The following is an 18,974-nucleotide window of genomic DNA, read 5'->3' as shown; positions in this document are numbered from 1 at the left end:
TGAACCAAAGCCACAGTGTGTTTTATTAGCTTTGGTTGTCTTTTTTGTTTTTTTAATTAGGTCATGCCTCTGGTCCTTCCCTTTGTCATTTCAGCTACACCTGTGTCCTTCCAAGGCCTTAAGGGCTGCCTTTGATCCTTGATCCAATGGGCATCCTCCATTTTCCCAGGCTTGTCATCATTGTCCAGGGGTGTTGTGTATTGTTCATTACAGAGTTTGGTCACCACCATCACATGTGCCCTTTGATAGTGCCAGGAATTTTTCCACACACCAGCAACCAGTCATTTTTCTTCTTGTCTGGAGAGGCCATCCTTGGGGATTATTGCGAAAGGCAAGCGCGTGAGTCTGGGTGTAGGCCAGTCTCCTGGTCCTCTCTTCCTCCCAGCTGATACTCTGGGCAAGGCGAGCACCTCCGGCCTGACCTGAGCTCTCATCTCAACTCTCAGCATCATCACCATGTTGAGCCGCCTCTTCCTCCTAAAGACATTTCTTGTTCTTGGGTCCCTGACATCCTGGGTGACTGCAAGAGAGCATGGTAAGCTATCATTTGGGACCCCTGGCTGACAGTAACAGAAAGTGCCTAGAGAAGGCACGCCCTGCCTCCCGCCCAGGGCCAGGGGCCTTATTTGTGAAGATGGTCATCTCTGTAGGATGGGATTGGATGCGTAGGTTCTTGGGACGGCCAGGGTGGGTTTTTCTGGCTTTCTGTACCTTCTCTGGGCAAGGAGATAGGACTTCCAGTCTGGCTTTCCCCTAGAATTTCTTTTTAAAATTATTATTATTATTATTATTTTATTTCTAGAGAGAGGGGAAGAGAGGGAGAAATAGAGGAAGAGAAATACCAATGTGAGGTTGCCTCTTATGTACCTACAACTAGGGACCTGGCCTGCAACCTAGGCATGTGTCCCGACTGGGAATCAAACCAGCAACCCTTTGCTTCACAGCGCTCAGTCCCCTGAGCCACACCAGCCAGGGGTCCCCTAGAGTTTCTTAAATGAGAACACTATCACCCCAACCTTTCTCTCTCTCTTTATCTGTAGCATGGCTGGTCCTTTAGTCATGGTGTGTGTGTTTGTGGTTGCATGGATGGAGGGGAACATGGTTGCCCCTCCATGTTCCCCTGGGGAAGAGATGTTTTAGATAGGAGTGTTTGCAGAAGCTGAACGTTCTTGGAGTATGCTTTGCTTCCCCTCCCCACTTCTCAAGTCCGGCCCGGTTAGCCCACCCTCACGTGATGCCTTTTGCAGTGAAAGAAGGAGAGTGCCCTCCGGACAAGAACCCGTGCACAGATCGGTGCCAGGGGGATGAGTCATGTCCGGCGGGGCAGAAGTGCTGCCACACGGGCTGCGGTCGCGCCTGCCGAGGAGGCATCCCGCAGGGTACGTTGGCATGAGGGGCGAAATCCTCACCTTGCCCTTGGGCTGGAAAGACCCAGAGGGAGCTTCTTGCCTCCTGGATGGGCTCTGCACATCTGGCTTGCAGAGAGCACCTCTTCTCTCTCCTTTTGGGGTCTCTCCTCTTTCACCTACTCAGTGTGCCCAGTTCTTTGTCTCCTGTTGGGAGGGAGCATGGGACTGACTGGCTCGGCCTTTAACTTTGAGCCCAGGGTTTCTGTGAAGGCTGGAGAGCAAACGTGGGAAGGGAAGTTTAAGATCCTAGGAAAAGGAGTGAAGCCTAGAGCCAGGCAGACCTTCTTAATTAAGCCTTAAATAAAGCTTAAAGGGTTCTTTGTAAGTGTTTTTCTTTAAAGATTTTATTCTATTTGTTTTCAGAGAGAGGAGAAGGGGGGAGAAAGAGAGGGAGGGAAACATCAATATGTGAGAGAAATATCCATCGGTTGCCTCTGGCACGTCCCCCCAGGTGCCCCAACATGGAATTGAACCTGCAACCCTTTGGTTCACAGGCTGATGCCCAATCCACTGAGCTACACCAGGGCTAGGTATTAAGTTTTCAAGGCACAATATCCTCCTCTCTAAGGTGGGGATACTTGTGTGTACCCACAGAATCACTGTGAGGATCAAATGAGAGGCAACTCCGTGAACATCACAGTAAATGTTCTTGTTGTTACTCCCTGGGCTTTAGCACTGGGGTGGAGGGTCCTGAATGAAGCTCCCTCTGATTGTCTGGTCTGCTGTGCCTGTGGGTGTCCCCGGCACCCTCATCTCTTTTTTGGTGTCTGTCTTCCTTTCTGCTCCAGGGAGAAAAGGCAATTGTCCCAGGGCTGCTCGGAAACAATACTGTTTTCAAAGGTGCGTCACCGATGAAACCTGTCCAGGGGTGAAGAAATGTTGCAGGTTTGGCTGCAGCAAGGCCTGTGTGGTCCCGGTCTCCACACGGAAGCCAGGTAAGAAGCTCCGCCCTGTACCCCATGCTCTCTGCTTGGCTGCCTTTCTCAGATACGCGTATGTACCATCGTGTTGGTTTTACTCTACTCCGAAAAACCGATGAAGTGCCTCCTATATTCTGAGATCCTTTCCAAGAAAAGATACATGAAGGGTACCCAGGCTGGGAGGGTGCGTGGGATGTGGCCTGGGCAGGCAGAGGAGGGCGCCAGAAGGGAAATCATGGGGTATCTGTATTTGCTGGCAGACTTGAAAGCTGCTGGGCAGTTTCCAAGCCCCGTCGTCAACTGCAGTATTCTCTGTGAAAGTCTTAGCTTGAGGGGCTGCAAAGAGGTGGCAAAAAGGATCGTGTGACCTGTGCAGGGCAGCACACACTTCCCCATTCACTGCTTCTGAGGCTCTGGGTCCCCTCTGTCCACACACAGGATGGCCATCTCTTGTTGGAAATGGGCCCTATTATTTTTTTTATCCTCACCTGAGGACATGTTTATTGATTTTCGAGAGAGCAGAGGGGAGGAAGAGAGAGAGAGGAAGAGAAAGATGGATGTGAGAGAGAAACATCTATTGGTTGCCTCCTCTATGTGCCCTGACCTGGGACGGAATCTGCAACCTAGGAACGTGCCCTGACTGGGAGTCAAACTCACAACCGTTCATTCAGTTTACAGATGACACTCCAACCAAGTGAGCTACACTGGCCAGGGCAAAACGGGCCCTATTTTATTCTGATTCTGGCACAGAGGTGTTTGAAAGAGGTTTCTTCTTTCTCTTACAGCGTCCCATCACCTAATTCTCTATTTAAATACCACGTCTTTAACAGATATTTACTAGTATTTACTATTTGCTAGACCCAGTGATGGGTTCTTGGTACCTTGTGGCGAACAAAGTGGATTCAGTCCCTGTCTTCTCGGAGCTTGTAGCCTAGTAGGGGAGGAAGAGGCTTAACAGCCTGCAAATAAATATTAATTTCAAACTGTGACAAGGACACAAGGAAAACGGAAGGATGCTGAGAGAGAATAAAAGGGCACTTGTTTTATTTTATTTTCTCAGAGACACATTTTATTTACTAGATCACCAGTCTGTTATAAAACAGGGCACTCGCTTCAGACTTTGGGTGGTCCAGGAAGGCCTGTCTGAGGTGGTGATATTTCGCCTGTGACCCAGAGTTGAAGTCAGCCAGGTCAAGGGTGCGATGGATATTTGGGAACAGCGAGGCAGGCGCTTAAGTGGTTAGGCTCAGAAGGACGGTGCAGCATCTGAGAAACTGCCCCTTCTCATCCGCCTTTGCCTCAGTATGGTCATGGCTGCTTTGGCTCGCTGGTGCTTCCAAATATATTTATTATCATGTCGTCTCTTCCCTGTGGCCCCAAATACTGAGGCTACTTAAGCTGGAGAGGGGGTTAGATATATACATTAACTTAGAACTGACGTTTTTATAACGTTGAATCTTTATGTCTTCCCATTTTTTTTCTTCTCCAAGTATATTTGGTATATTTCAAGGTGTTTTCTAGTCTTAAAGTATTTCTTGGTCAGTTAATGCCTGGGTCATTTTATTATCTCTTTTTTTGCTGTCTCAAATGGGATCTTGCTTAATGTCTTTTGTCGTGGTTTCTAAAGGAGCCGGGGCCATCCTCTGAGCGCGCCTGGCAGCGTATTGCGATGGAAAAGCATAGGTGTTGGTGGTCAGAGAGCTGGGTTCAAGCCTGAGGCTCACCAGTTACTGGGCAGTGAGTCCCTGGCCATGTCTCTTCTGCTTCTCTGGGCCTCCGTTCCCTGCCCTGTAACGTGGAAATAATAAGCCTCAAAGGTTGTGATGACTCCAAGTCTGTAAACTGTTTGGCCCTCACTCTGCATCAGCTGTCTTCCTCTTGCCTCGTAAGGTGGGCTTTGTCGGGGGTACGGCTTCCAACCAGCCCCGTTTATCAAGAACCAGGATCATGTTCTCCTCCCGCTCAGGTCTCCTCTGAGACCCCCAAACCGCACCACACTTGACGACCTCTTTCGTTCCCGCCAGACCTCCCCAGGTAGCAGGGGCCCCGTCGGGCCGTCTGCCTGTGCGAGCAGCTCTCCCGGGCAGCCTGCCCGTGGGAGAGAATGGAGGGTTGTACTCCCTGCCAGGACTCTTGAGGCCCAGCTCTGGAACCAGAGCCTGGGAATCTTTGGCAGATGGGTCACTCACTGCCAGCTTCCCGGGCCTGGTACAATCCGCCTAGTGTTTGAAGCTGATGGCTGCCTTGCGAGGGCTGAGGAGGAGGCTGGCCCCCTGGCCAGGCGTCTTTGTGAGCCGCTCTGGGTCTTGGCCAGCCCACATGGGGCTTCCGCTTCGCTTGGGGCTGGGCAGGCTGGAATAGCGATCTCCCAGAGCCCGCTGGCTGAGTGGGGTTCCTAGTCCGGTGAGAGGCGGCAGTGGCTGCTGTGTTGGTAGCGAAGTACTTTTGTACAGTTCCGGTCCTAGAGGGAGGCTGGACACTCACCCAGCGGGCTGGTGGCTACACACAGGTTCACAGGAAGCTCTCCTCTCTGGGCTGTGAACAACTCATGCTTTCCCTAAGCCCTGGTAGTGCCAGAGGTTTAGCATGGCCTGTGCTGCTCAGTTTGGTACGGCGGCAGGACAGTCAGGTTGTCTGGGGCACAGGGCGGATGCTAGGACCCGCTTCCAGGAGGCAGTTCTGGTCTGAGTGTGGGCCTCAACCCTGGTGCCTCTGCTTGCTTGCTGTGTGGCCTCAGGTAAGCCCTTGCATCTCTCTGGACCTCACTTTTGGAGATAAGGACATTTACCCCATAGAGTGACAATATAATGTCTCAGTCCGTTTGGGCTGCTGTAACAGAGTACCATGCACCGGGTAGCTCATGAACAACAGGAGTTTATTTCTCAGAGTTCTGGAAGCTGAGAAGTCCAAGGTCAAGGTGTAGGCAGATTGCGTGTCTGCTGAGGCCCTGCTGCCTGGTTCGGAGACTGCCGTCTCTTTGCTGTGGCCTCATGTGGCGGGAGGGCAGTCAGGGCACTAATGTTGTTGAGGCTTCACTGTCATGACCTGATCACCCCAAAGGTCCCACTTCCGAATATACTCACACTGGGGATTAGATTTCAACATATGTGTTCTTGGGGGGACACAAACATCCTGTCCATATCATGCAGTTTAGAAGAAATGCACTTTATTTACTTAATTTAATTTTAAGATTTTATTTATTTATCTTTAGAGAGGGGGAAGGGAGGGAGAGAGGGAGAGAAACGTCAATGCGTGGGTGCCTCTCCTGTGCCCCCTACTGGGGACCTGGCCTGCGACCTAGGCATGTGCCCGAACTGGGAATCGATCTGATGACCCTTTGGTTCGCAGGCTGGCGCTCAGTCCATTGAGCCACACCAGCCAGGGCAAGAAATGCATTTCCAAAGCCTATCCAAAAGCTGCCAAGCCATGTTCGATAACTCATAGCGATGCCCAGCACCCCTCCATTCAAGTTCCCTCCCGCCCGTCCGAAGTCTGACCTGTATTCACTCATTTGTTTTCAGTCCCTACCTAATGCCTCCCCCACCTAACACTCAGGCATCCCCTGGGGAACCAAGGCAGCCAGGGTCCTTGGAGACAATCATCAACAAGTAATAATAATAACCACACATTGTGACAAATGCTGGGAAGGAAAAGAAAGAGGGGTATAGAGGAAAGGTCATTTTCACTTGGAGATCGAGGAGCTGGCCATTGGCCGGAGTGCCATGAAGAGGGACCAGCGAGGCCAGAGGCTGTGAGGTGGGTGGGGGACAGCGTGCTGTTCTTAAGGAGGGGAGCGGAGGTCAGTGTGGGTGGGTGGAAGAGGAGGAGCAGGATGGCTCCTTCTGAAGCAGAGCCCAGACTTCGGGGAGTCTGTGGGGCCTGTCTCCAGGCCTGGAGGGGCTTATAGAAGCAGGAGAGGCCTGGTCCAGTTTTCACTGTAAAAAGTCCCCCTGCTGGTGTGTGAAGAATGGGTGGGGCAAGTGGAGAAGACGGCAGGCCAGGGAAGGGGGCATCGTGGCAGGCTGGGCGAGAGTGACCGCGGCTCAGGCCATCGTTGTGACGGTGCAGACAACAGTGGCAGACGGGGAGCACTCTGGCCAGCAGAGTTGGTGGGACTGGGGAGAAGGAGGCGGATGTGGGCGTTGAGGGAGTATCAGGAATGGCCTGAGGGTGTCCGGCTGGAGCAGCCAGGCGAGGACGTGCTTCTTACTGAGGGGGAGCAGGTCCGGGAGGAAGAGGTTTTGGACCGAAGATTCAGATTATGGCCCAAGAACTGTCCCTTCGGCTCCCTCCTGGCCCTCCTCCCACCGTGTGAAACTTGGCCACGCCCAGTGCCCTGTAACCCTCTGTTTTGCTTGTGACGAGCGGTGGGCCATATCCTTGGTGTGGACTGACGGCACAGGCTCCTGCGTGAACCTTCTCCTGAAACCTCCCTGCTGGTTGTCACAGAAAACAGCACAGCAGGCTGGAGATGGAGGCTCCTGGGAAGGCCTGCTTGCAAGGCCGGCCTGGGCCGGCTTCTGGGAAACTGCAGTTTGAGAGTGTCATTCCGAGTCTAAGTGATTAGAGGGTCACAGGGGAAACCGGGAGCCTAATGAGCTTCCTTGGTGGACAGCGCGATGCATTATGGTCCCCCCTGTTCTGGCCTCCCCTGTGTCTGCACTGGGAGAGGACCCTTGGAAGCTGGCATCTGGCTTCCTCTGGACTTTGCCTCACTTCCCTTTGAGGCTTTGCTTTGTATCCTCTGTTGTAATAAATCAGAGCCACGGGTACGGCTATGTGCCGAGTCCCATTTGTCCTAGTGAACCACCGAACCTAGGGTGGCCGTGGGGGTTCCCAACACGCTGTCTCGTTTACGGTTTCCTAGCCCCTAAAACTGTGCGCTACTGGGTCTGCTCTTTCGGCAGAACTGAGTGGAGTGAGTCCCAGCGCTTGTTGATTTGTTTTGGGGTGACCCTTGTGGAGTAGGAGCTCATAGTGTGTGGTTTAAATGGTACCCCTAGAGCTGGGGTCTTGGGACCCAGTTCTGCCACCATTGCTCTTAGGTCAGCCCCTGTTTCCTGGAAGTCTGTCTGTTTGCAGGAGAAGAGGAGTAGGTTTCATACTTCAGTGGGTCCTTTGCGGGTCTCAAAATTTCACTTTGCCGCAGGCAGTCACCCTCGTCCTCAGGACCAGCGTTGAGACCCAACCCCTTCCCTCTTCCAGGGGCGGGTTCTCCTGGCCTTGGTCCTGTCAGGGCCACGCTCGGCAAAGTGGTGGGACTGGGAAGCATACTACCCACCTACCCACTTTCCAGGGCACGTGGCCTAACTCCACGGCGAATTTATGTTGCCGGGTTTTTCCCACCAGCGAGATTTGACTGTGGGATAAGAGGCTTTGTTCTTCGTTCACCGGACTCCGGTGTTTGCCAAGCAGGCTCGTCTGGTGGTTCTGGTGCCCATGTTTTCTGAATGAAAACAATCAGGACCCGGTTCCGATGTGATCTGACAGTGGTGCAGAGTGTTTGACGTGGGAGCTGTTCGGGAAAACCCCAGGTTGCCGGTGATGGCGCCTCGAGTGCCAAGCTACGTGCGTTCTCTCTGGAGGGGCCGCACGCGCTTTTCCCATCAGGGAAGACCTCTTGCAGCAGCCCCATGGGATTGCGCGTGTGCTTTCCCACTCAGGGGCGCCGAGCCAGGCCTGCCGTGGTCTCCTACAAAGCCTTTAATTGTCTGCCACTTTTTTCCATTTAAAAAACTTGGAATCTATAAACACGGAGGTGCATGAGTCACGGCGAGTTGGTTTGGTTTGGACGTGACTTCTTTGGGCGGGCCTGCCCCGAGGAGCGGAGCGGCCAGGCGCCTGCATGCCTGAGGGATGGCGTAGTAGGAAGAATGCTTCACAGTGAACTGAGAGGCTGCGCTTCGTCCTGTTTTCCCTCTGACTCACTCTGGTTCTGGGCAAGCCCCTCCTTTTCCCTGGGTTTCACTCTCTCTGTAGGTGCTGTGACGGGGCACCTCAGGAATGTGTTCCTAGACCCAGCAGAAAATGAGCCAAATTGGGGTTCACTTTTCTCACATAACAAGAAGCCCTGGAATAGGTGCCAGGGCTGGGCTGGCAGCCCCGTGGTGCCAACAAGGATGAGGCTGTTTCCTTTTTTCGCCTTGCGACCCTTGACTTGCTCATCGTACTAGTTGCCTCCCAGTTGAAAGAAGGCTGCTCTCCCTCCCTGTGCTCCCTCTTCTTTGCAATGGAAGAAAATAGAAGTGGGGGGCAGTTTGAGAGGTGTGTGTTCCTCAGATCGGGAGTGTAAAAGTTTCCCCAGCTCTGTCTCAGTTCGTGGCCCTCCCTCATTACCAGGAGCTTTGGGGAAGCAGATCATTGTAGCTGCCTGGGCTCACTGCCACGTAGAATAAACCTGGAGTTCCATCAACCACTGTTTCAGTTATCTACTGCCACAGACAAGCCCAGACTTACTGGGGGTTCGCAGGGCAGCTCTTAACACCTGCAGGGCACAGCTGAGGTCATACTGCGGCATGTGGCTGGGGCCTCAGCAGGGAGCTCCACAGGGCCCGGGACATCTAGGATGCCTCTGCTCCTTGGGGTTCTCTCAGGGGGGGCCTGTCTAGCCCGAGCTGCTACACAGCTTGGCGGCTGGTTTCCAAGAGGACGAATTCTCAAGAGGACAGGCCCCCCCACCCCCGCCCCTTCCCCTGGCAAGTGCTTATCAACCTGCTGCTTGCATCAGTCCTGCTTGTGGACGTGCCGTTGGTCCATGCAAGTCACGTGGTCAAGCTCAGAAGCAATCTGGGTGGGGCTCTACAAGGGTGTGAATCCCAGGAGGGTGGGGTTCATTGGGGGCCACCTGTGTAGATGTCTGCCACAGTCAGAAAGTGGGTTGCACCGCCACAGTGTTTTTCAAACTGCAAGTCTTGAAATGAATTGAGTAGTTTATGGCCTGCATGCAGAACAGCAGAAGTAGAATATGGAGTCTCAGCGCTACACGTGCCCGAATGCACCCTGATGCACACCGTTACAGTGTGAATGTACCCATGGGGCCCGATGAAACATGCGTTTTGTCCTCAAGAGTCACTGTGAAAATAGCCGGAAACGCTGGGCCCGAGCGCCTCCGGGCCCCAGCACTCTGGTTCTATGGCAGGGCTTGCTGGCGAGTGTCCTGCTGACCCCCTTCCCTGCAAGGAGCTGTGTGATGGGGACCAGTCCTGCCCCCCGGGGCATAAATGCTGCAGCACTGGCTGTGGCCACACCTGCCGTGGAGACATCAAGGGAGGTAGGTTGGCTCTTTGGGGAGGAAATCCTTGGGTTCCAGCTTGGGTTTGGGAGGGAGTGGTCTGTATCTTCCCTTTTTGGGAGGAATTGCAGTCCTCATCTTTCCTGTCTGCCTGGCCCCCTCAACCCAAAGCAACCCCCCTCCTAGGGCCAGGGGCCCTTTTTGGCATTGAACAACCCGGGGAAGGCAGCAGTGGGTAACAGGGGCAGTCCCTGGGCAGGAAGACAGGCAACTTGGCTTCTGGTTTTGGTTCTGCTGTCGATGTGCTCTGTGAACTTGGATAAGCAAAGGCCCCTTTTGAGCCAATTTCGTCATCTGTAAAATGAGAGAGTTGCCCAAGATCGTGATCTTCTGGCCTAATTCTTAGCACAAAGCTTCTCTGTCTACAACATCAAATCTTGGTTGGAAGCAACATATAGACAACAGATAAAGCAACCCTGATCTGATTTCTTTGTTTCTTCAATACACGTTTTCAAACACACGCACGTTTTCAAGTGCCCCTGTGGTGCCGGGCCCTGCGGGACTCCGTTTCAGAGTCACGGGCCCAGAAGTTGGTTCAGGCAGCGCTTTCATTCCCAGGCAGCAGTCCAGGTCTTTACGTAGCGTAGAGCCCATCAGGGAAGGTAGACAAACGAGTGAATTACAGTAAAGTCTGATGAAAGGAGAACAGTGCAGTGTGGACTTTGTCTAGGGTGGCAGAGAAGTCTCCCTGAGGAAGTGACACTATGAAGTCCACTTGTAGGAGGGCGGGCGTCCGGGAGCCTCGCTCCCTCTGCCCTCCACCCAGCCCCACCCCCACGCACACAGAGGTGCCAACCCCCGAGGCACCTCTGGGGAGCTCCCCATGGGGCACTGTCTGAAAACAATTGGTCCAGGTGTACTCTTGGGGCCCTGCGGATTCTCAGACCCTCCAGCTTCCAGGTTCCCCGGCCAGACCTTTGGTTCAGGGATGAATTGGCTGGGAGCCCCCAGGTCTGAGTTCCAGGTGGGCACTTGGAGGCAGTGGAGCCGACTATCCCGTCTCTTTACCTTTGCCCGTTTTCCCACAGGACGGGGCGGGGCTTGTCCTCACATTTTGGTTGGCCTGTGCATCGTTACCTGCATGATGGATGAGAACTGTCAAGCCGGGGAAAAGTGCTGCAAGTCGGGCTGCGGCCGCTTCTGTGTCCCCCCAGTTCTGCCGCCCCAGCTGGCCTCGGACCCCAATGGGACCATCAGGGCTGATTCCGAATTAGGTGAGTACGGCTGCACATCCTCAAACACAAAGGGCTTCACTGCTCTATGCGAAGCACTGGCTTAGCTGCAGGAGGAGACTTCAGAAGGCCCGAGTGTCTACCCTGGAGAGTCTGGTTGGAGAGAAAGATGGTATGTTCCAGAACCCTTGTGTAGAGAATGCGGGCTTCCAGAGTGGGTGGGGCTCCTTGGGAAGGTCTTTCTGCTAGAAGTAGGATTTGAGCTGGGCTCTAAAGGTGGGGCAGGACAGGACAAAGGGAGGACAGACAGCCTAGAGAACATGCTGGACAGGCGGGCTGGTGATTGTGAGTCAAGGCACAGAGGGCGGAATGTAGGTGACGTGTTTGGGGAGCCGGGGCTCAGGTCGGGAGAGGTGGGTAAAGGAACAGGCGGGCTGTTGTTAAGACAGGAGCTATAGGTTGACTTCTGAGTGAGAGTCTTCCACGCCTGTTTGCACCGGGTTGTGTAGGAAGCAGGGAGTCGATCAGGGCTTCCGAGAGCAATGAATGCCATCCCTCTCCTGGGTGGAGGGAAACACACTGGGGAGCTGGAGCCAGGAGGGCACGGTTGTGACTTAATGTTCCTTCTTCTTGCAGAGACCCGGGTGCCCTAGCTGTCCCGACCTGTCCTGACTGCCAGGGGCCTGTCCTGGAAGCCGGGAGAGGATGGTGCCCGGGGCCTGTGGTGCTCGCAGGGGCTCTCACTGCCCCTCTCGGCTCTGCTTTGTTCCTACTGCTGCCCCGCGCTCTGCAGAAACAGCCCTGGGGTCAGGCGCTGGGTGGTGGGTGCTTTTGTCCCCAATAAAGGCTGGTGCTGACTCCTGTCTGGACTGTTTGAGGACTAAGGTGAAGGAATCCAGGCGGGGGGCCTGGGCGTGGCTGCGGGGTTCTGGGAAGGGTGGGTGATCCAGCCTTTTCAAGAACACCAAGAATGGCAGCTGGTTGGGTGTGGCCAGGGCAGAGATGGGTGGCAGATAACACTTGGGGTGACTTGCCGTAGGCGCCCCCGTCGAACCTCAGGAGTAGGACAGTCTGGCCTCTTTTGGGGGTCTGCTGACCCTGCTTTTATCAGAGAATGTGGGTTGGGGATGGAACTCGGCCGAGTGGCTAGTTTACGACACCCACTGGGACGTTCCCACCGTGGGCCTCCTCCCTCGGTCCAGCCCTCGGCTCCAAGACGGGCGGCTGGGCCCCTGCAGGAGCTTTCCCACGGGGAGGGGGTGTTTTAGGCTCTTGGAACCAAGATAACTTCTAAAAACTGTGTTTTTATGTATACAAAATGGATCATATTCTGCATCTTGGAGATCTTTTGTTATGACATACATTCTTTTAATAGAATCTCATGAAAATAGCGGATTTAACTAGTCATCTCTTGCTGGCCATTAATATCTTTGTACCTGTACATCTTGACTGACTTTTGCCCGTAAATCTGGGGAAATCCTTAGTGATAGAATTCCAGTTTTTTAAAAGAGAGCCTGGCAAAAAAAAAAAAAAAAAAAAAGGCCCTCGGTAACTATTTGCTGAGTGAAAGAAGGGATGGGATTCTCCAGTCTGTCCGTCAGGAGTTTGTCGGGCTGTCAGTCACAGAAAACCCAGCTCACAGCGGCTTAGCCAACACAGACATTCAATCTGCTGGTGCAGCAGCGGCTCGGCCGCTGTGGCAGTGACCAGACTCCTTCCTTTTCCACCACATCGGTGTGTTGGCTTTTGTCCTCACCTCGGTCACTTCACTAGGGGCGGGGGCGGTCCGGGGGTGGCTGCTGCTCCAGATGTGACAGCTGGAGGAAGGTGTGTGTAGAGGCCAGTGGCGGAAAGACTCCCTCTAGTAGCCAAAGACCTTGAAAAGTTATCTCAGGTGGTGCTCTTCTTTTAGCGACGGAGGAGGACGTGTTTCCCAGAAGTGGCCCGCTCCCCAGGCTTCTCTTCTCATCTCACCGGCAGTGGGGAAATGCGACCCTCTCAGATTCATCACGCGTCATCCCCTGCTGAGGGCAGGGCCACCCAGAGGCAAGTAGGCAAGGCTGTGAGAACGCAGAGAAGGAAGAGGCCTTGGTGCTTGCCTTGGAAATTGCAAAAATGCTTAAGGGAAAGAGGCGAGGTACAAGTAAAAAAATTCCCCATCACTGAGGTGGGTTTTTTGGGTCCCTTTTTCTTTTTTCTTTTTTAAAGATTTTATTTATTTATTTTTTAGAGAGGGGAAGTGAGGGAGAAAAAGAGAGTGAGAAATATCAATGTGTGGTTGCCTCTCACATGGCCCCCACTAGGGACCTGGCCTGCAACCCAGGCATGTGCCCTGACTGGGAATCGAACCCGCAACCCTTTGGTTTGCAGCCCGCGCTCAATCCACTGAGCTATGCCAGCCAGGTGGTCCCTTTTTCTGGCTCTATTCTTCTATTTATTTGAGTGTGAAATTCTGGTTTCTGCCCATTTGAGGGTGTGCAGTGCCCTGAACAGAGTAGGCGTGTGCCGGTGTGCCTGATCCGAAAGAGTGGCTGGCCTGAGTCTCACAGTGGCCACTGGAGAGATGGGGGAGGCGGGAGCCTGTGGGTCCAGGATCTTGTCGCAGGGGACTGGGAAGTGCTGGTGTCTGTGTGATAGGCTGCTGACTTTTGTCAGATTCCCCCTGTCATTTTATTGTTTATTAAAAAAAACTAATACATGTACATAGTTAAATCAGGAAAGAAGAGCTTTCAATGGAAGACGATGGTCTGGGAATCTCAAAATACTGTAGGATGATTTTCTGCTGGGGTGAGGAGTGGGACTAGAGAAGAAGTTGTGAGCCCAGGCAGGTCAGGCTGAATGCCAGGAGAGGGGTCCTTTCTAGATCCTTCCCTGTCATCTGGGGCAGCAGCACGCCCCTGTCCGTGGTAGAGCTGCAGACTTAGCTATAGGTAGCAATGACAGGGGAGGGAGACAGAGAGAGAGAGCGAGTGAGCGCAGGATCAAGTTCAAGCCCTGAAGGGCTGAATTTGAATTTGGGATTTTGTTGGAGGAAGAAGTCAAGAGTTGACAGAGGTAAGGGTATTCAGTGGTCACTGAGGGCTCAAGATCTGTTTGAGCCCTGGCTGGTGTGGCTCAGTGGAGCATCATCCCCTAAACCTGAAGTTTGCAGGTTCGATCCCCGGCCATGCATGCTGGGTCCCCTGTCCTGTCCTCCATGCGTATGATCCCTGGTCCAGGCACATAAGGGAGGCAATTAATCCACAATCCTCTCTTGCACTGATGTTTCTCTCTCTCTATTACTCTCTCCCTTACTCCTCTGAAAGCTATGAAAATATACTAAGTGAAATAAGCCAGGCAATGAGGGACAAATACCATATGATTTCACCTTTAACTGGAACCTAATCAACAAAGAAAAAAGCAAGCAAAATATAACCAGAGACATTGAAATTAAGAACAATCTGACAGTAACCAGAGGTGAGGGTGGAGGGGATAATGGGGGGGAAGGGGAAGCGTTTTCACGAACAGCTATAAAGGACACATGGACAAAACCAAGGGCGGGGGAAGGAAGGTGGAAGCAGGGGAGGGAGGAGGGTTTGGCTGGGGTTGCGGGAGTGGTGGGAAGTAACGCAGACGACTGTAATTGAACAATAAAATAATTTTAAAAGAAAATAAAACCTATGAAAAACTGTCCCCAGGCAAGGATAAAAAATACTTATTTGAAGTGGTGGGGGACTCAGATGCTGCCCACTTAGACCCTGAACTCTGGTGTTTGGGATACCAGTGTGGGAGCAGCAATGGCCTGGTTTTGAGTGGAATTTTTGCTGAGTGCCTTTCTCCTCAGAGCCACCAGAGGGCAGCAGACATCTGTCATGACCATTTCCCAGTAAGAGAGGGGGGTTGGTATTGACCCCACAAAAAACACTATACTAGAAGCCTAGTCACAAACTGACCATTGGGTGCCTCCCAGCTTTTCCGAGCCCCTTTCAGAAAACGTTACATAACTGGATCTATACTCCAGGTTTCTACTGAATTGTGCTTAGCAAATTAGGGCCTAACGTTACGCCCTCCCTTGGCGTATGATGTGGAATGCTTCAGCGGTTTTGGTAACATTTATGTTGGGAACATGAACCATCATGTTGTATCAACATATCACGTACAAAACCACAGAGCAAATTCTTTTTGTATCTCAAGGTCAGGAAAAGGTTTCTCTCATAATGTGCTCGTGAAAATGGGCAAGGAAATCACTTATCGGGCAACCTCGATGTTGCCAGGCCCTGTGATTGGTGCTTTCTGGAGCTGATGTTTTATTTTGGCCTTGGCTACCAGGAAGCCAAGAGTTCAGTTTTGGAGTGAGGACTGGGTTTGAATTTAGACTCTTCTGCTGCTGCTTAGCCCTGAGGACAGCTTTCTCCAATCACGCACCTCAGAGGATGGCTGGGAAGAGTGAATATATAAAGAAAGCACCTAGCATAGAACCGGACAGAGAACGCACACTCAACAAATGTTGACTAGTGTTATTCAGCTTTTTCTAATGCAATTCATTGCCTCCTGCTACCCACTTTTATTGCTTGTGTCTGCTCTTTTTTGCTGTTGGCTTAATGATTTTCAGTCTTGTGTCTTTGGTTTTACACTGTTAACTTCCTCAGATCCTGTTTGGAAGAAGGCGAGGTATGCATAACCGAGAGGTTAGTACCAGTGGAGTTCCTGGGCAGAAAGAAACATCTAGAGTAGCCCTCTTGAACAGAAATATGTGGACTTCCGGCCAAGATGGGGGGCGTAGGTGGAAATACTGTGCCTCCTCACACAACCAAAATAAGGACAACAAAGATTTAGAAACAAAAACACAACCAGAACAGACAGAAAATTGAATTTTACGGAAGTCTGACAACTATTCATCCAAACTGGTAAGAGGGGTGAAGTCAGCGGCCAGTGGAGAGGGGTCGTAGCAGAAAAAGGCGTTGTCTGTCAGACCTGGGAGTGCAGGTGGCACGCAGCTGACTGCGGTCACACATTTGCACACAGATAAACTATGCAAAAAAAGGGCAATGAGACAGACTGCGCAACCCAGGGCTCCAGCGCCGGAAAATAAAGTCTAAAAGCACTGATTGAAAAGGTGCCAGGAGAGACTCCTAGCCTCACAGGAGAGTTCGTTGGAGAGACCCACAGGGTCCTAGAACATACACAAGCCCACCCACAAGGCCTACCCTGGGTTAGAGTTCCTCCTGTTGTTTATGCCCTGAGAATACTGGCTTTAGCCGCTCACATCACCACACTTACCTGTGAGGCTGGCCACCCGATGAGAACTAGGAATAAGGCAGTTAGGGCAAAGGGGGATGCCCTTCTATACTCAGGGGTCTGGCTTTCTTTAAGACTTGTGGCTCCAGATGTAAAGTCCCAATGTCTATATTACTCGCACCTGGGGCACTGGAGACATTTCCCTAGAATAAGAGCATTGTTGGGGATCGAATGCTCATTGATTTGGGGCAGATGAAATAATTTAATGATAAGGATTTTAGCGCCACCTACATGGAACTGCAGTGGGGTCCGTGACAACTCACAGAAACACATTGTGTTTCGTCAGGTCTTGCCAAGGAGGTCTCAGCAGTGACTGCCTTTGTCCAGACTGACTCACGACACGGGGAGGGTGGTGCCTTCAGAGAGGTGCCTCTGGGGTTTCTGATGGAAGAATCTAGGGTGTGATGGGCTTAGACCCGTGTCGACACACAGGGGCTTCTCGGTTAAAATCGTATGTATGTCATCAGCATGAAAGGCAAATCTGGGCAAAGAAAGGAACAAGAATTTTAAATTAAAAAAAACCCGTCTGAGAAATAGGCCCATTTATTGACTCAGAACGATTTGGGGTGAGAATAGAACAAGTGTTCTTCTCATAAGGAATGGTTCTTCTTCCTTGCTTCTTCCTTGGGTCATATCAAGCATTCGGTCTTCCATCACCCCTGTCCCTGTTAATAAGTGAATGAACACAGTGACGACTGCTGTTGTCACTGGCAGACTCAGGGGGTTCTTTCCCCCTCGCAGAACCCCTAGCTGCCCTTGGTGCTGGCATCCCTCCTGATCCCCATGTCTATTCACAGCACACGAGTGGGCAGACACCGTGCTAAGCTCTGAGGGTAGACCAGCCAATAACAGAGTGATGGCTCCGCTCCTGAGCGGGAGGCTGTGGCTTCACCATTCACTGTGGACACTGAAGCGAGACGCTTGCCTTCCCCTGCCACCCTGACTCTCACCGCTGCCCTTTCGACTGCCCAACAGGAAGGTGTTGGGCAGGATGGCAGAGACCCGAGGCCCCAGTGGTGGTGAGGAAGTGCTGGCTGGGTCTCAATCCACACGTCCTTTTGTGAGTGAACTTGGACAATTATTAGCCTCTCAGGGTTTCAGTCTTCACAATTTCAAAAGAGTCGTGTTGGACTAAAGGACCCGAGACTTTGAAATTTGTGCCTATGACCGATTGTCCCCAACTCAGGTACAATTTCTGGCCCCCTTGCTCAATTTCCCCCTGGCCTTTCATCTGATTCTTCCTGCAAAACCCATGGTTCTTGATATTTGGTGTCATTGGAGGAAGGGCGAGGAGCTGAGAGACTTACTTTTCAGGAAGACAAAAATATTCGCAGAGGTATTTATGTTTGAAGTTGTTTCTGTTGCCCGAACAGCCGGAGAAGATGAAGGGCTCGCACAGAAATGTCAAGGTGTTGTAGTAGAATCGGGTCAGAGATAACTTACAGGCGCCGTACAGAGGAGGGTAGTTGCAGATTTCTGTGCATGAGAAAGTCCACAGTCAGGTTTTCTTTCCCTCTGCCAAGCCGGCCTTCCTTCCCTCCCAGATCAGACTACCAGCAACTCATCAACCCGCGGGAAGCTACCTGATGCTTCCTCGGTGGGAGACTTCCTTGAGAATAGGTTCCACTGTCTATGTGATTCTGGGTAGCGATGCTAGACTATCACTGGGGTCAGTGACCCAGACACAGTTGGAGGACCACATGTAACTCTGTTACCTTAGTTACAGAAGCAGGAGAGACCCAAGTCTTCCTCTGTCCATCACAGCATCCTTCCTTCATATTAAATATATCCCATTTCCTGCCCTGGCCAGGTGGCTCAGTTGGTTAGAGTGTCATCCCGTACACCAGAAGGCTGCAGGTTTGATTTCCAATCAGGGCACATGCCTCGGTTTTGGGTTTGGTCCTCGGTCAGGGTGCATTCAGGAGGCAACCAATCGATTGATTTCTCTCTCACACTGATGTCTTTCTCTCTCTCTCTCACTCACCAATAAATGTCATCAAATAAGGATGTAAACCTTTCCTGACTCTCTGCATGCTTTTCCATGCCACTGGAAGCGGATCTCATCTGCTTGCTCTCCCAAGGACACAGGTCAGAGCCCCTGCTTTCACTCCCACAGAATCTGGGCACACACACAAGCTAAAAGGGACTTTGGACAGGTTTACCTCTTCCTTACCTCCATACCTATTCCCAAAGGACAGGCTTAAAATGCCTAGTCTGACGAAGGGACTGTTTTTCCTCCACCAAAGCCCATGTCCTTTCCCATCCAGCCCCAGTGGGACTCACCTTGCCTGACTGAGACCATGAAGGGCAGGCAGTTAGGTCAGGAGCAATGATGACCATATTGGAGACAAAAAAAAAAAGGATTCATGTCAGTCTTCTTGACGGCCAGCTACAGCCCTTATCCTTAACTGGGCGTTTGCTTTGTTTATCCTAAATCTTTCATACATGTCCATTATCATTTGAATTGAGCAGATTAATTCAAATAAGTAGAATGTATGTCCTAAGCACGCTAATGAGGGGTGTGATACAATGGTCCTCTATCTACGAGTTAAATAGAACTGAAACCCATCTAATACACACACAGGCACATACCAGTAAAGACATTTTCTGGATGTTCCTGACATCAATCTAATTTTTATAACCCCATTCCTCTTCCATTGAAATCCCTTGGTAAGGACTTAAGTCAGTTCCACTTTCTGTCTTTCTGCTTTTCCAGTCCATAATAGACGGAACTCAGTGTAAGTCCTGGAGTCAGATGCTTTAGAACCATACGGGTTGAGATACAAGCAGAACTTGACTCCTTCCCATTGGCTGCCTAGACCTCCTCAGCCTTCACCTTGTCCTCCTCCGGGGCTGCCCTTCCGATTGGGCCTTACCTCCAAGATGTCCGCTTTCACACAAATCC

At 51.9% G+C, this 18,974-nt stretch overlaps 1 protein-coding gene across 1 annotated transcript; it reads left to right on the top strand.

Moving 5' to 3' along the window:
- Positions 1–427: 427 nt before the first annotated feature.
- On the top strand, positions 428–11,611 carry WFDC3 (WAP four-disulfide core domain 3). Its single transcript, XM_037164714.2, has 6 exons — positions 428–535; positions 1,248–1,379; positions 2,198–2,344; positions 9,468–9,599; positions 10,649–10,834; positions 11,429–11,611. Exons 1-6 carry the CDS (start codon positions 457–459, stop codon positions 11,443–11,445), a joined length of 693 nt encoding a protein of 230 aa, XP_037020609.2. The 5' UTR covers positions 428–456; the 3' UTR covers positions 11,446–11,611.
- The last annotated feature ends 7,363 nt before the right edge of the window (positions 11,612–18,974 follow it).

Source organism: Artibeus jamaicensis, unplaced genomic scaffold (assembly GCF_021234435.1).
Source record: "Artibeus jamaicensis isolate MK-2021 breed Jamaican fruit bat unplaced genomic scaffold, CSHL_Jam_final contig_685, whole genome shotgun sequence".
Taxonomy (NCBI): Eukaryota; Metazoa; Chordata; class Mammalia; order Chiroptera; family Phyllostomidae; genus Artibeus; species Artibeus jamaicensis.
Note: the sequence above shows the minus strand (reverse complement) of the source record. Positions and strands in the feature narration are given on the sequence as shown.